This window comes from Oncorhynchus mykiss, chromosome 19 (genome assembly GCF_013265735.2).
Source record: "Oncorhynchus mykiss isolate Arlee chromosome 19, USDA_OmykA_1.1, whole genome shotgun sequence".
NCBI classification, from domain to species: Eukaryota; Metazoa; Chordata; class Actinopteri; order Salmoniformes; family Salmonidae; genus Oncorhynchus; species Oncorhynchus mykiss.
This window is the reverse complement of record NC_048583.1, coordinates 64,021,231-64,039,267: the sequence shown is the minus strand read 5'-3', so window position 1 is coordinate 64,039,267 and position 18,037 is coordinate 64,021,231. Positions and strand designations below refer to the sequence as shown.

The 18,037-nt window shown below is 42.9% G+C and overlaps 1 protein-coding gene across 11 annotated transcripts in view; it reads left to right on the top strand.

Moving 5' to 3' along the window:
* smoc1 (SPARC related modular calcium binding 1) overlaps nucleotides 1-18,037 on the top strand; it is a 168,763-nt gene that overhangs the window by 103,435 nt on the left and 47,291 nt on the right. For all 11 annotated transcript variants that reach the window (XM_036955379.1, XM_036955375.1, XM_036955380.1 and 8 more), the window contains one exon: nucleotides 2,380-2,462. In XM_036955379.1, coding sequence (XP_036811274.1) covers nucleotides 2,380-2,462 — 83 coding nt within the window. The remainder of the gene's footprint in view (nucleotides 1-2,379; nucleotides 2,463-18,037) is intronic.

Genomic DNA, 18,037 nt, shown 5'->3' with positions numbered 1-18,037 from the left:
TGTCATATTAATCTCTACAGTACACTGTGTGTTGTCATATTAATCTTTACAGTACACTGTGTTTGTCGTCGTAGTAACCTTTACAGTGCACTGTGTGTTGTCGTATTAATCTTTACAGTACACTGTGTGTTGTCACATTAATCTTTACAGTACACTGTGTGTTGTCATATTAATCTCTACAGTACACTGTGTGTTGTCATATTAATCTTTACAGTACACTGTGTGTTGTCATATTCATCTCTACAGTACACTGTGTGTTGTCGTAGTAACCTTTACAGTACACTGTGTGTTGTCATATTAATCTCTACAGTACACTGTGTGTTGTCGTATTAATCTTTACAGTACACTGTGTGTTGTCATATTAATCTCTACAGTACACTGTGTGTTGTCATATTAATCTCTACAGTACACTGTGTGTTGTCATATTAATCTTTACAGTACACTGTGTGTTGTCATATTAATCTCTACAGTACACTGTGTGTTGTCATATTAATCTCTACAGTACACTGTGTGTTGTCATATTAATCTCTACAGTACACTGTGTGTTGTCATATTAATCTCTACAGTACACTGTGTGTTGTCATATTAATCTTTACAGTACACTGTGTGTTGTCATATTAATCTTTACAGTACACTGTGTTTGTCGTCGTAGTAACCTTTACAGTGCACTGTGTGTTGTCATATTCATCTTTACAGTACACTGTGTGTTGTCGTAGTAACCTTTATAGTGCACTGTGTGTGTCGTCGTAGTAACCTTTACAGTGCACTGTGTGTGTCGTCGTAGTAACCTTTACAGTGCACTGTGTGTGTCGTCGTAGTAACCTTTACAGTGCACTGTGTGTGTCGTCGTAGTAACCTTTACAGTGCGCTGTGTGTGTCGTCGTAGTAACCTTTACAGTTTCCCTCGCTAGAAGAACCTATGATGTATCAGCAGCCAGAACACAGTCACTCTCCAAACATTCTGTTTTAGAACACAGTCACGCTCCAAACATTTTGTTTTAGAACACAGTCACGCTCCAAACACTCTGTTTTAGAACACAGTCACGCTCCAAACACTCTGTTTTAGAACACAGTCACGCTCCAAACACTCTGTTTTAGAACACAATCACGCTCCAAACATTCTGTTTTAGAACACAGTCACGCTCCAAACACTCTGTTTTAGAACACAGTCACCCTCCAAACATTCTGTTTTAGAACACAGTCACGCTCCAAACACTGTTTTAGAACACAGTCCCGCTCCAAAAATTCTGTTTTAGAACACAGTCACGCTCCAAACACTCTGTTTTAGAACACAGTCACCCTCCAAACATTCTGTTTTAGAACACAGTCACACTCCAAACACTGTTTTAGAACACAGTCACGCTCCAAAAATTCTGTTTTAGAACACAGTCACGCTCCAAACACTGTTTTAGAACACAGTCCCGCTCCAAAAATTCTGTTTTAGAGCACAGTCACCCTCCAAACATTCTGTTTTAGAACACAGTCACGCTCCAAAAATTCTGTTTTAGAACACAGTCACGCTCCAAACACTCCGTCTTGGAACTTTGACCAAAAAAAAAGAGCATCTCTTGTATAAAAAGTAAATGAGAGACACATGTACTCTCCCTGAACATTTCCATTTAGAAACACTCAGAAACATACAATTCACACGCCAGGCCAAATTATATCCATCCATGCCGTTCACACACACACACACACACGCACTCACGCACGCACGCACACACACACACACGCACGCACGCACACACTCACGCACGCACTCACGCACACACACACACACACACACACTCACGCACGCACGCACGCACACACACACACACACACACATACACACATACACACACACACACACACACACACACACAGTCTTGATTACTAACGATTTGATACATTGCTGTATGGTTGACATTCACAATCATTGTGAGAATGGCATGGGATCATTCTTAATTAACTGAAGCTAAACAACATGTTTCTAAGTCGTACTCTTCTCCTCCTGAAAGCATTACCATTTATCCTGTAGCCTTCCCGGTGTAGCCTTTAATTCACATTCCTGGTGTGAGAGAGACTGAGAGGCAGTTGGCAGAGCCTCTTGTTTTGTGAGATTTGGTATGACAACAGAGGTCGTTTTGTTCTTCTGCAGGCCTGTGTTCTCACAAACACACGCACACACTCTGTGGTCTTTCGCTCATGTCCATCTTTTTAAATCATGTAGTTGTATCTCTGAGGTACTCTCTTGTCTCTCCTTACTGTTGTATCTAACAGCTACTCTCTTGTCTCTCCTTACTGTTGTATCACTGAGGTACTCTGAGTTAAAAGGAAGGTAGGAGACAGACTCTCTCTCTCTCTCTCTCGCTCTGCCTTTCTTTCGCTCTGTGACAGGTACCAGACCCCAGAGTGTGACAGCACGGCTCGTTCGATGGTCTCCGACGTTGAAGATCCTTTCCAGGGCCGAGACCTGTCAGGTGAGAGGAAAGGACACTCTGACTCAGCGCCTTACAGTATATAAGAGTTTCTAAGCGTGTGTATTATAGCTTATATATTGAGGAGAGTGTATATAAGAGGTTCTATGGGGTGGCAGGGTAGCCTAGTGGTTAGGGCATTGGACTAGTAACCGAAAGGTGGCAAGATCAAATCCCCGAGCTGACAAGGTAAAAATCTGTCGTTCTGCCCCCTGAACAAGGCAGTTAACCCACTGTTCTTAGGCCGTCATTGAAAATAAAAATTTGTTCTAAACTAACTTTCCTAGTTAAATAAAGATTAAAAAAAAGTATATACAAGTGTATTTTGGATCTTATACAGTGGGGCAAAAAAGTATTTAGTCAGCCACCAATTGTGCAAGTTCTCCCACTTAAAAAGATGAGAGAGGCCTGTAATTTTCATCATAGGTACACATCAACTATGACAGACAAAATGAGAAGAAACAAATCCAGAAAATCACATTGTAGGATTATTAATGAATTTATTTGCAAATTATGGTGGAAAATAAGTATTTGGTCACCTACAAACAACAGGATTTTAATCCATGACGGTGTAGTGTGTTACTAATGGTTTTCTTTGAGACTGTGGTCCCAGCTCTCTTCGGGTCATTGACCAGGTCCTGCTGTGTATTTCTGGGCTGATCCCTCACCTTCCTCATGATCATTGATGTCCCACGAGGTGAGATCTTGCATGGAGCCCCAGACCGAGGGTGATTGACCGTCATCTTGAACTTTTTCAATTTTCTAATAATTGCGCCAACAGTTGTTGCCTTCTCACCAAGCTGCTTGCCTATTGTCCTGTAGCCCATCCCAGCCTTGTGCAGGTCTACAATTTATCCCTGATGTCCTTACACAGCTCTCTGGTCTTGGCCATTGTGGAGAGGTTGGAGTCTGTTTGATTGAGTGTGTGGACAGGTGTCTTTTATACAGGTAACAAGTTCAAACAGGTGCAGTTAATACAGGTAATGAGTGGAGAACAGGAGGGCTTCTTAAAGAAAAATGAACAGGTCTGTGAGAGCCGGAATTCTTACAGGTTGGTAGGTGATCAAATACTTATGTCATGCAATAAAATGCAAATGAATTACTTAAATATCATACAATGTGATTTTCTGGATTTTTGTTTTAGATTCTGTCTCTCACAGTTGAACTATACCTATGATAAACATTACAGACCTCTACATGCTTTGTAAGTAGGAAAACCTGCAAAATCGGCAGTGTATGAAATACTTGTTCTCCACACAGTATATATATATGAGAGTGTATATAAGAGCTTATATATTGGTGAGAGTGTATATAGGAGTTTGTATATTGATGAGAGTGTATATAAGAGCTTATATATTGATGATAGTGTTTATAAGAGCTTATATATTGATGATAGTGTTTATAAGAGCTTATATATTGATGATAGTGTATATTAGAGTGTATATATTGATGATAGTGTTTATAAGAGCTTATATATTGATGATAGTGTTTATAAGAGTGTATATATTGATGATAGTGTACTTGAGAGCTTATATCTGGAATAGAGTGTACATAAGAGCTTATGTATTGGTAAGACTGTATATAAGAGCTTATATATTGATGATAGTGTTTATTAGAGTGTATATATTGATGATAGTGTACTTGAGAGCTTATATCTGGAATAGAGTGTACATAAGAGCTTATGTATTGGTGAGACTGTATATAAGAGCTTATATATTGATGAGATTGTATATAACAGCGTGTTATATACGCTGTTATATACAGCATGTTACATACGCTGTTATATATATATTGGACATTTTCACTTAGGGTTGCCAGCGGTTTAGACATTAATGGCTGTGTGTTGAGTTATTTTGAGGGGACAGCAAATTTACACTGTTATACAAGCTGTACACTCACTACTTTACATCGTAGCAAAGTGTCATTTCTTCAGTGTTGTCACATGAAAAGATATACTCAAATATTAACAAAAATGTGAGGGGTGTACTCACTTTTGTGATATACTGTATATTGGTGAGATTGCATTTTAGAGCTAATATATTGGTGAGATTGTATATTAGAGCTAATATATTGGTGAGAGTGTATACAAGAGCTTACATCAAATTTAAACCAATCAAATGTATTGATAAAGCCCTTCTTACATCAGCCAATGTCTCAAAGTGTTGTACAGAAACTCAGCCTAAAACCCCAAACAGCAACCAATGCAGGTGTAGAAGCACGGTGGCTAGGAAAAACTCCCCTAGAAAGACCAAAACCTAGGAAGAAACCTAGAGAGGAACCAGGCTATGAGGGGTGGCCAGTCCTCTTCTGTCTGTGCCGGGTGGAGATTATAAACCTAGAGAGGAACCAGGCTCTGAGGGGTGGCCAGTCCTCTTCTGGCTGTGCTGGGTGGAGATTATAATAGAACATGGCCAAGATGTTCAAATGTTCATAGATGACCAGCAGGGTCAAATAATAATAATCACAGTAGTTGTCGAGGGTGCAACGGTCAGCACCTCAGGAGTAAATTTCAGTTGGCTTTTCATAGCCAATCATTCAGAGTATCTCTACCACTCCTGCTTTCTCTAGAGAGTTGAAAACAGAAGGTCTGGGACAGGTAGCACGTCCGCTGAACAGGTCAGGGTTCCATAGCCGCAGGCAGAACATTTGAAACTGGAGCAGCAGCCGGGCCAGGTGGACTGGGGACAGCAAGGAGTCGTCAGGCCAGGTAGTCCTGAGGCACGGTCCTAGGGCTCAGGTACTCCGAGAGAGAGAGTAAGAAAGAAAGAAAGAAAGAAAGAAAGAAAGAAAGAAAGAAAGAAAGAAAGAGAAAAATAAAATGAGAGAGAGCATACTTAAATGCACACAGGACACCGGATAAGACAGGAGAAATACTCCAGATATAACAGACTGACCCTAGCCCCCCGACACAAACTACTGCAGCATAATTACTGGAGGCTGAGACAGGAGGGGTCGGGAGACACTGTGGCCCCATCCGACGATACCCCCGGACAGGGCCAAACAGGCAGGATATAACACCACCCACTTTGCCAAGCACAGCCCCCACACCACTAGAGGGATATCTTCAACCACCAACTTACCAACCTGAGACAAGGCCGAGTATAGCCCACGAAGATCTCCACCACGGCACAACCCAAGGTGGGGCGCCACCCCGGACAGGAAGATCACGTCAGTGACTCAACCCACTCAAGTGACGCACCCCTCCAAGGGACGGCATGGAAGAGCACCAGTAAGCCAGTGACTCAGCCCCTGTAATTGTGTTAGAGGCAGAGAATCCTAGTGGAGAGAGGGGTGGCGATGAGAGCTTATATATTTATGAGTGTATAAAAGAGCTTATTTATTGATGAGAGTATTTCTAAGAGTTCATATATTGGTGAGAGTGTTTTTAGGACCTTATATATTGATTATATTGTATATCAGAGTGTATGTATTGATGAGAGTGTATATAGGAGCTTAAATATTGTACTGAACATCCAGTTTTTCCTAGTCAATGTGCCTCTGCTTCTGTTTTTGGTTTCTTTTTGAGGTCTTTGCTGAGTTTCAAGGGCTCACTAGTCTCTACTAAAGCCATAGGCTCTCTAGTCTTTACTAAAGCCAAGGGCTCACTAGTCTCTACTAAAGCCAAGGGCTCACTAGTCTCTACTGAAGCCAAGGTCTCACTAGTCTCTACTAAAGCCAAGGGCTCACTAGTCTCTACTAAAGCCAAGGGCCCGGAAGTCTCTACTAAAGCCAAGGGCTCACTAGTCTCTACTAAAGCCAAGGGCTCACTAGTCTTTACTAAAGCCAAGGGCTCGCTAGTCTCTACTAAAGCCAAGGGCTCACTAGTCTCGACTAAAGCCAAGGGCTCACTAGTCTCGACTAAAGCCAAGGGCTCGCTAGTCTCGACTAAAGCCGAGGGCTCGCTAGTCTCGACTAAAGCCAAGGGCTCGCTAGTCTCTACTAAAGCCAAGGGCTCGTTAGTCTCTACTAAAGCCAAGGGCCCGCTAGTCTCTACTAAAGCCAAGGGCTCGCTAGTCTCTACTAACGCCAAGGGCTCGCTAGTCTCCACTAAAGCCAAGGGCTCACTAGTCTCTACTAAAGCGAGGGGCCCACTAGTCTCTACTAAAGCCAAGGGTTCACTATTCTCTACTAAAGCCAAGGGCTCACTATTCTTTACTAAATCCAAGGGCTCACTAGTCTACTAAAGCCAAGGGCTCACTAGTCTCTACTAAAGCCAAGGGCTCACTAGTCTCTACTAAAGTCAAGGGCTCACTAGTCTTTACTGAAGCCAAGGGCTCATTATTCTCCACTAAAACCAAGAGCTCACTAGTCTTTACTAAAGCCAAGGGTTCACTATTCTCTACTAAAGCCAAGGGCTCACTATTCTCTACTAAAGTCAAGGGCTCTCTATTCTTTACTAAAGTCAAGGGCTCTCTATTCTTTACTGAAGCCAAGAGCTCACAATTCTCCACTAAAACCAAGAGCTCACTAGTCTCTACTAAAGCCAAGGGCTCACTATTCTCTACTAAAGCCAAGGGCTCACTAGTGTCTACTAAAGCCAAGGGCTCACTAGTCTCTACTAAAGCCAAGGACTCAGTAGTCTTTACTGAAGCCAAGGGCTCACTATTCTCCACTAAAACCAAGAGCTCACTAGTCTTTACTAAATTCAAGGGCTCACTATTTTCTACTATAGCCAAGGGCTCACTATTCTCTACTAAAGTCAAGGGCTCTCTATTCTTTACTGAAGCCAAGGGCTCACTATTCTCTACTAAAACCAAGAGCTCACTAGTCTCTACTAAAGCCAAGGACTCTCTATTCTCTACTAAAGCCAAGGACTCTCTATTCTTTACTAAAGCCAAGGGCTCGCTAGTCCCTACTATAACCACGGGTTCACTCGTCTCTACTAAAAGTGTTTACTTATTTCATGTAGTTACTGTACTCACTTCTTGTGCCTCTACTATCCTGGTCCCAGACATTTTCCTGCTAACATTTCACTTCTTGCTACTCCTTCTCATGGCAAACATGTTGAGTGGAATGTTAGCAGGAACAGGTCATGGACCAGGCTACCTGATAGCAGGAACAGTTCTGGGACCAGGCTACCTGATTGCAGGAACAGGTCATGGACCAGGCTACCTGATAGCAGGAACAGGTCATGGACCAGGCTACCTGATAGCAGGAACAGGTCATGGACAAGGCTACCTGTTAGCAGGAACATGTCATCGACCAGACTACCTGATAGCAGGAACAGTTCTGGGACCAGGCTACCTGATAGCAGGAACAGGTCTGGGACCAGACTACCTGATAGCAGGAACAGGTCTGGGACCAGACTACCTGATAGCAGGAACAGGTCTGGGACCAGACTACCTGATAGCAGGAACATGTCATCGACCAGACTACCTGATAGCAGGAACATGTCATCGACCAGACTACCTGATAGCAGGAACAGGTCTGGGACCAGACTACCTGATAGCAGGAACAGTTCTGGGACCAGACTACCTGATAGCAGGAACAGGTCTGGGACCAGGCTACCTGATAGCAAGAACAGGTCTGGGACCAGGTTACCTGATAGCAGGAACAGGTCATGGACCAGGCTACCTGATAGCAGGAACAGGTCTGGGACCAGACTACCTGATAGCAGGAACAGGTCTGGGACCAGACTACCTGATAGCAGGAACAGTTCTGGGACCAGACTACCTGATAGCAGGAACAGGTCTGGGACCAGACTACCTGATAGCAGGAACAGGTCTGGGACCAGGCTACCTGATAGCAGGAACAGGTCTGGGACCAGACTACCTGATAGCAGGAACAGTTCTGGGACCAGACTACCTGATAGCAGGAACAGTTCTGGGACCAGACTACCTGATAGCAGGAACAGGTCTGGGACCAGGCTACCTGATAGCAGGAACAGGTCTGGGACCAGGCTACCTGATAGCAGGAACAGGTCTGGGACCAGACTACCTGATAGCAGGAACAGGTCTGGGACCAGACTACCTGATAGCAGGAACAGTTCTGGGACCAGACTACCTGATAGCAGGAACAGTTCTGGGACCAGACTACCTGATAGCAGGAACAGTTCTGGGACCAGACTACCTGATAGCAGGAACAGATCTGGGACCAGACTACCTGATAGCAGGAACAGTTCTGGGACCAGACTACCTGATAGCAAGGACCAGTTCTGGGACCAGACTACCTGATAGCAGGAACAGTTCTGGGACCAGACTACCTGATAGCAGTAACAGTTCTGGGACCAGACTACCTGATAGCAAGGACCAGTTCTGGGACCAGACTACCTGATAGCAGGAACAGGTCTGGTACCAGACTACCTGATAGCAGGAACAGGTCTGGTACCAGACTACCTGATAGCAGGAACAGGTCTGGGACCAGACTACCTGATAGCAGGAACAGGTCTGGGACCAGACTACCTGATAGCAGGAACAGGTCTGGGACCAGACTACCTGATAGCAGGAACAGGTCTGGGACCAGACTACCTGATAGCAAGGACCAGTTCTGGGACCAGACTACCTGATAGCAGGAACAGTTCTGTTACCAGACTACCTGATAGCAGGAACAGTTCTGGGACCAGACTACCTGATAGCAGGAACAGTTCTGGGACCAGACTACCTGATAGCAGGAACAGTTCTGGGACCAGACTACCTGATAGCAAGGACCAGTTCTGGGACCAGACTACCTGATAGCAGGAACAGGTCTGGGACCAGACTACCTGATAGCAGGAACAGGTCTGGGACCAGACTACCTGATAGCAGGAACAGGTCTGGGACCAGACTACCTGATAGCAGGAACAGGTCTGGGACCAGACTACCTGATAGCAAGGACCAGTTCTGGGACCAGACTACCTGATAGCAGGAACAGTTCTGTTACCAGACTACCTGATAGCAGGAACAGTTCTGGGACCAGACTACCTGATAGCAGGAACAGTTCTGGGACCTTACTACCTGATAGCAGGAACAGTTCTGGGACCAGACTACCTGATAGCAAGGACCAGTTCTGGGACCAGACTACCTGATAGCAGGCACAGTTCTGGGACCAGACTACCTGATAGCAGGAACAGTTCTGGGACCAGACTTCCTGATAGCAGGAACAGGTCTGGGACCAGACTACCTGATAGCAGGATCAGTTCTGGGACCAGACTACCTGATAGCAGGAACAGTTCAGGGACCAGACTACCTGATAGCAGGAACAGGTCTGGGACCAGACTACCTGATAGCAGGAACAGTTCTGGGACCAGACTACCTGATAGCAGGAACAGTTCTGGGACCAGACTACCTGATAGCAGGAACAGTTCTGGGACCAGGTTACCTGATAGCAGGAACAGGTCTGGGACCAGACTACCTGACAGCAGGAACAGTTCTGGGACCAGACTACCTGATAGCAGGAACAGGTCTGGGACCAGGTTAATGGTTACTCAGTTGTTTTGGTTCCCTGTTCTCTCTCTGTTTCACCATGTCCTTTACAGTGTTGTATTTCATTCCCGGCATCTGGACACTTTACAGAGTGGAGCAAGACTTCTGACTGTGCCGCACATGTATGGTTTGTTTTATGGGAGTTGTAAGTGTTGGTGAGCGGGAAGAGGGAGGGGCGGGGTGTAGGTTGCCGGGGGGAAGCTAGAGGTGTTGGGTGCTGGCTGAGTGGCTGATTGGAGTTATATTAAAGTACTACAGTGGGACGGGGACGTTCACGAGCGAGCCGCCACAACAAACAAGACCAGTGAGTCACGTCAATGCCGATGTACGTTATAAAACATGGTATTATGAAACACAGCCACATCAATGAGCCTTTCAGACGCAATGTCCCTGACGTTCACGGAGATGGTATTCATGGAAAAAATGCTACAGATCTTGGCTGAAGCTTGGAGCACCTTTTTAAAAAAAATTCTCATTGTCTGCTGTACGGTGTGCTGCTCTGTAACACCTTGGATTGAATCCTTTCCGGTCTAACTCTATTAGTCACATGACGTTAACGGTCTGTAGGTCTGACGTCACCCTGACCCAGAATACCACACCCTGACCCAGACTACCACACCCTAACCCAGACTACCACACCACAAACCAGACTACCACACCCTAACCCAGACTACCACACCCTAACCCAGACTACCACACCCTAACCCAGACTACCACACCCTAACCCAGACTACCACACCACAAACCAGACTACCACACCCTAACAAGACTACCACACCCTAACCCAGACTACCACACCCTAACCCAGACTACCACACCACAAACCAGACTACCACACCCTAACCCAGACTACCACACCCTAACCCAGACTACCACACCACAAACCAGACTACCACACCCTAACCCAGACTACCACACCCTAACCCAGACTACCACACCACAAACCAGACTACCACACCCTAACCCAGACTACCACACCCTAACCCAGACTACCACACCCTAACCCAGACTACCACACCCTAACCCAGACTACCACACCCTGACCCAGACTACCACACCCTAACCCAGACTACCACACCCTGACCCAGACTACCACACCACAAACCAGACTAGCACACCCTAACCCAGACTACCACACCCTAACCTAGACTACCACACCCTAACCCAGACTACCACACCACAAACCAGACTACCACACCCTAACCCAGACTACCACACCCTAACCCAGACTACCACACCCTAACCCAGACTACCGCACCCTAACCCAGACTACCACACCCTAACCCAGACTACCACACCCTGACCCAGACTACCACACCCTAACCCAGACTACCACACCCTGACCCAGACTACCACACCCTAACCCAGACTACCACACCCTAACCCAGACTACCACACCCTAACCCAGACTACCACACCCTAACCCAGACTACCACACCCTAACCAAGACTACCACACCCTAACCCAGACTACCACACCCTAACCCAGACAACCACACCCTGACCCAGACTACCACACCCTAACCCAGACTACCACACCCTGACCCAGACTACCACACCACAAACCAGACTACCACACCCTAACCCAGACTACCACACCCTAACCAAGACTACCACACCCTAACCCAGACTACCACACCACAAACCAGACTATCACACCCTCTGACCAGAAACAGACATACTAGGACTAAAAGGATTCTTAAGAGATCTTCAGTTCCTTTATAAAATTGCATCCTTTACCCTATGGGCCCTGTTCAACAATAGTAACCCCCCCCCCCCCCCCCTTTACCCTATGGGCCCTGGTCAACAATAGGAAACCCACCCCTTTACCCTATGGGCCCTGGTCAACAATAGGAAACTGCCCCCTTCACCCTATGGGCCCTGGTCAACAATAGGAAACTGCCCCCTTCACCCTATGGGCCCTGGTCAACAATAGGAAACTGCACCCTTCACCCCATGGGCCCTGGTCAACAATAGGAAACTGCAAAAGGAATACGGGGTCGCACTTCATATCGCCCCAATTTAACAGTCGGGTTCAGAAGCAGTGAGGCGGTGCTTCCCAGAGCCTGACTAGTCCCATCTAGGACATGGTAATTAGATTCACCTGGCGGGTTAAGGTTAGAGGAGGCCACCTCCGACCGAACAACACAACGACACAACACTCTCAGAGAGAGAGAGAGAGAGAGAGAGAGAGAGGGGTGGGGAGGTGGGAGAGGGAGAGGGATGATTATATATCCTAGCTGGTGTTTGAAGTTTCTCTTTAAGAGACAGAATTAGGGGGATAAAACATTGGCCTAGTCCAGTGTGCTATTAAAACCATGCATCTGGGCAATTAAAGAGAGCCACCCGAGGTGTTCAGCACGCTATCGTAAAAGTTAACAGGTCTGCGCTGCCCAACTACACACTGCTGCCTGCCTGCCTCTCATCTATGGCTTCGTCTCAAACGGTACCCTATTTCTTATGTAGTGCACTGCTGTGGGCTCCAGTCAAAACAAAAGTAATGGATAATAGGGTGCCATTTAGAACACAACTCTAAATCACCTGTAGTGTTTTCTATTATAGGGTGTCATTTAGAACACAACTCAAAATCACCTGTAGAGTCTTTATTATAGGGTGTCATTTAGAACACATCTCTACATCACCTGTAGAGTCTTTATTATAGGGTGTCATTTAGAACACAACTCTAAATCACCTGTAGAGTCTTTATTATAGTCTTTATTATAGGGTGTCATTTAGAACACAACTCTAAATCACCTGTAGAGTCTTTATTATAGGGTGTCATTTAGAACACAACTCTAATTCACCTGTAGTGTTTTGTATTATAGGGTGTCATTTAGAACACAACTCTAAATCACCTGTAGTGTTTTGTATTATAGGGTGTCATTTAGAACACAACTCTAAATCACCTGTAGAGTCTTTATTATAGTCTTTATTATAGGGTGTCATTTAGAACACAACTGTACATCACCTGTAGTGTTTTGTATTATAGGGTGTCATTTAGAACACAACTCTAAATCACCTGTAGTGTTTTGTATTATAGGGTGTCATTTAGAACACAACTCTAAATCACCTGTAGTGTTTTGTATTATAGGGTGTCATTTAGAACACAACTCTAAATCACCTGTAGAGTCTTTATTATAGTCTTTATTATAGGGTGTCATTTAGAACACAACTGTACATCACCTGTAGAGTCTTTATTATAGGGTGTCATTTAGGACACAACTCTAAATCACCTGTAGTGTTTTTATTATAGGGTGTCATTTAGAACACAACTCTAAATCACCTGTAGAGTCTTTATTATAGGGTGTCATTTAGAACACAACTCTAAATCACATGTAGAGTCTTTATTATAGGGTGTCATTTAGAACACAACTCTAAATCGCCTGTAGAGTCTTTATTATAGGGTGCCATTTAGAACACAAATCTAAATCACCTGTAGAGTCTTTATTATAGGGTGCCATTTAGAACACAACTCTAAATCACCTGAGGTGTCTTTATTATAGGGTGTCATTTAGAACACAACTCTACATCACCTGTAGAGTCTTTATTATAGGGTGCCATTTAGAACACAACTCTAAATCACCTGTAGAGTCTTTATTATAGGGTGTCATTTAGAACACAACTCTAAATCACCTGTAGTGTTTTCTATTATAGGGTGTCATTTAGAACACAACTCTAAATCACCTGTAGAGTCTTTATTATAGGGTGTCATTTAGAACACAACTCTAAATCACCTGTAGTGTTTTGTATTATAGGGTGTCATTTAGAACACAACTCTAAATCACCTGTAGTGTTTTCTATTATAGGGTGTCATTTAGAACACAACTCTAAATCACCTGTAGTGTTTTCTATTATAGGGTGTCATTTAGAACACAACTCTAAATCACCTGTAGAGTCTTTATTATAGTCTTTATTATAGGGTGTCATTTAGAACACAACTCTAAATCACCTGTAGTGTTTTTATTATAGGGTGTCATTTAGAACACAACTCTAAATTACCTGTAGTGTTTTTATTATAGTCTTTATTATAGGGTGTCATTTAGAACACAACTCTAAATCACCTGTAGTGTTTTTATTATAGTCTTTATTATAGGGTGTCATTTAGAACACAACTCTAAATCACCTGTAGAGTCTTTATTATAGGGTGTCATTTAGAACACAACTCTAAATCACCTGTAGAGTCTTTATTATAGGGTGTCATTTAGAACACAACTCTAAATCACCTGTAGAGTCTTTATTATAGTCTTTATTATAGGGTGTCATTTAGAACACAACTCTAAATCACCTGTAGAGTCTTTATTATAGGGTGTCATTTAGAACACAACTCTAAATCACCTGTAGTGTTTTCTATTATAGGGTGTCATTTAGAACACAACTCTAAATCACCTGTAGTGTCTTTATTATAGGGTGTCATTTAGAACACAACTCTAAATCACCTGTAGAGTCTTTATTATAGGGTGTCATTTAGAACACAACTCTAAATCACCTGTAGTGTGTTTATTATAGGGTGCCATTTAGAACACAACTCTAAATCACCTGTAGTGTTTTCTATTATAGGGTGTCATTTAGAACACAACTCTAAATCACCTGTAGAGTCTTTATTATAGTCTTTATTATAGGGTGTCATTTAGAACACAACTCTAAATCACCTGTAGAGTCTTTATTATAGTCTTTATTATAGGGTGTCATTTAGAACACAACTCTAAATCACCTGTAGTGTTTTTATTATAGGGTGTCATTTAGAACACAACTCTAAATCACCTGTAGAGTCTTTATTATAGGGTGTCATTTAGAACACAACTCTAAATCACCTGTAGAGTCTTTATTATAGGGTGTCATTTAGAACACAACTCTACATCACCTGTAGTGTCTTTATTATAGGGTGTCATTTAGAACACAACTCTAAATCACCTGTAGAGTCTTTATTATAGGGTGTCATTTAGAACACAACTCTAAATCACCTGTAGAGTCTTTATTATAGTCTTTATTATAGGGTGCCATTTAGAACACAACTCTAAATCACCTGTAGAGTCTTTATTATAGGGTGTCATTTAGAACACAACTCTAAATCACCTGTAGAGTCTTTATTATAGTCTTTATTATAGGGTGTCATTTAGAACACAACTCTAAATCACCTGTAGTGTTTTGTATTATAGGGTGTCATTTAGGACACAACTCTAAATCACCTGTAGTGTCTTTATTAAAGTCTTTATTATAGTGTGTCATTTAGAACACAACTCTAAATCACCTGTAGTGTCTTTATTATAGGGTGTCATTTAGAACACAACTCTAAATCACCTGTAGTGTTTTGTATTATAGGGTGTCATTTAGAACACAACTCTAAATCACCTGTAGAGTCTTTATTATAGTCTTTATTATAGGGTGTCATTTAGAACACAACTCTAAATCACCGGTAGAGTCTTTATTATAGGGTGTCATTTAGAACACAACTCTAAATCACCTGTAGTGTTTTCTATTATAGGGTGTCATTTAGAACACAACTCTAAATCACCTGTAGTGTCTTTATTATAGGGTGTCATTTAGAACACAACTCTAAATCACCTGTAGTGTGTTTATTATAGGGTGCCATTTAGAACACAACTCTAAATCACCTGTAGTGTTTTCTATTATAGGGTGTCATTTAGAACACAACTCTAAATCACCTGTAGAGTCTTTATTATAGTCTTTATTATAGGGTGTCATTTAGAACACAACTCTAAATCACCTGTAGTGTTTTTATTATAGGGTGTCATTTAGAACACAACTCTAAATCACCTGTAGAGTCTTTATTATAGGGTGTCATTTAGAACACAACTCTAAATCACCTGTAGAGTCTTTATTATAGGGTGTCATTTAGAACACAACTCTACATCACCTGTAGTGTCTTTATTATAGGGTGTCATTTAGAACACAACTCTAAATCACCTGTAGAGTCTTTATTATAGGGTGTCATTTAGAACACAACTCTAAATCACCTGTAGAGTCTTTATTATAGGGTGTCATTTAGAACACAACTCTACATCACCTGTAGTGTCTTTATTATAGGGTGTCATTTAGAACACAACTCTAAATCACCTGTAGAGTCTTTATTATAGGGTGTCATTTAGAACACAACTCTAAATCACCTGTAGAGTCTTTATTATAGTCTTTATTATAGGGTGCCATTTAGAACACAACTCTAAATCACCTGTAGAGTCTTTATTATAGGGTGTCATTTAGAACACAACTCTAAATCACCTGTAGAGTCTTTATTATAGTCTTTATTATAGGGTGTCATTTAGAACACAACTCTAAATCACCTGTAGTGTTTTGTATTATAGGGTGTCATTTAGGACACAACTCTAAATCACCTGTAGTGTCTTTATTAAAGTCTTTATTATAGTGTGTCATTTAGAACACAACTCTAAATCACCTGTAGTGTCTTTATTATAGGGTGTCATTTAGAACACAACTCTAAATCACCTGTAGTGTCTTTATTATAGGGTGTCATTTAGAACACAACTCTAAATCACCTCTAGAGTCTTTATTATAGGGTGTAAAAATAGTGTTTTCTCCTTTTTCCATCTCCATTCATCACCAGGTATAGCTGTAGTTCTACTGTTTACCAGAGATACTTAACACTGTGCTCAGCCATCTGCTATAGTTCTACTGTTTACCAGAGATACTTAACACTCGTCTCAGCCATCTGCTGTAGTTCTGCTGTTTACCAGAGATACTAAACACTGGTCTCAGCCATCTGCTGTAGTTCTACTGTTTACCAGAGATACCTTACACTGGTCTCAGCCATCTGCTGTAGTTCTACTGTTTACCAGAGATACTTAACACTGGTCTCAGCCATCTGCTGTAGTTCTACTGTTTACCAGAGATACCTTACACTGGTCTCAGCCATCTGCTGTAGTTCTACTGTTTACCAGAGATACTAAACACTGGTCTCAGCCATCTGCTGTAGTTCTACTGTTTACCAGAGATACCTTACACTGGTCTCAGCCATCTGCTGTAGTTCTACTGTTTACCAGAGATACTTAACACTGGTCTCAGCCATCTGCTGTAGTTCTACTGTTTACCAGAGATACTTAACACTGTGCTCAGCCATCTGCTGTAGTTCTACTGTTTACCAGAGATACTTAACACTGGTCTCAGCCATCTGCTGTAGTTCTACTGTTTACCCAAGATACTTAACACTGGTCTCAGCCATCTGCTGTAGTTCTACTGTTTACCAGAGATACTTAACACTGGCCTCAGCCATCTGCTGTAGGTCTACTGTTTACCAGAGATACTTACACTGGTCTCAGCCATCTGCTGTAGTTCTGCTGTATACCAAAGATACTTAACACTGGTCTCAGCCATCTGCTGTAGTTCTGCTGTATACCAGAGATGCTTAACACTGTGCTCAGCCATCTGCTGTAGGTCTACTGTTTACCAGAGATACTTAACACTGTGCTCAGCTATCTGCTGTAGTTCTACTGTTTACCAGAGATACTTAACACTGGTCTCAGCCATCTGCTGTAGTTCTGCTGTATACCAGAGAAACTTAACACTGTGCGCAGCCATCTGCTGTAGTTCTACTGTTTACCAGAGATACTTAACACTCGTCTCAGCCATCTGCTGTAGTTCTGCTGTTTACCAGAGATACCTTACACTGGTCTCAGCCATCTGCTGTAGTTCTACTGTTTACCAGAGATACTTAACACTGTGCTCAGCCATCTGCTGTAGTTCTACTGTTTACCTGACATAACACTGTGCTCAGCCCTCTGCTGTAGTTCTACTGTTTACCAGAGATACTTAACACTGGTCTCAGCCATCTGCTGTAGTTCTACTGTTTACCAGAGATACTTAACACTGGTCTCAGCCATCTGCTGTAGTTCTACTGTTTACCAGAGATACTTAACACTGGTCTCAGTCATCTGCTGTCGGTCTACTGTTTACCAGAGATACTTACACTGGTCTCAGCCATCTGCTGTAGTTCTACTGTTTACCAGAGATACTTAACACTGGTCTCAGTCATCAGCTGTAGGTCTACTGTTTACCAGAGATACTTACACTAGTCTCAGTCATCTGCTGTAGGTCTACTGTTTACCAGAGATACTTACACTGGTCTCAGTCATCTGCTGTAGGTCTACTGTTTACCAGAGATACTTAAGACTGTGCTCAGCCATCTGCTATAGTTATACTGTTTACC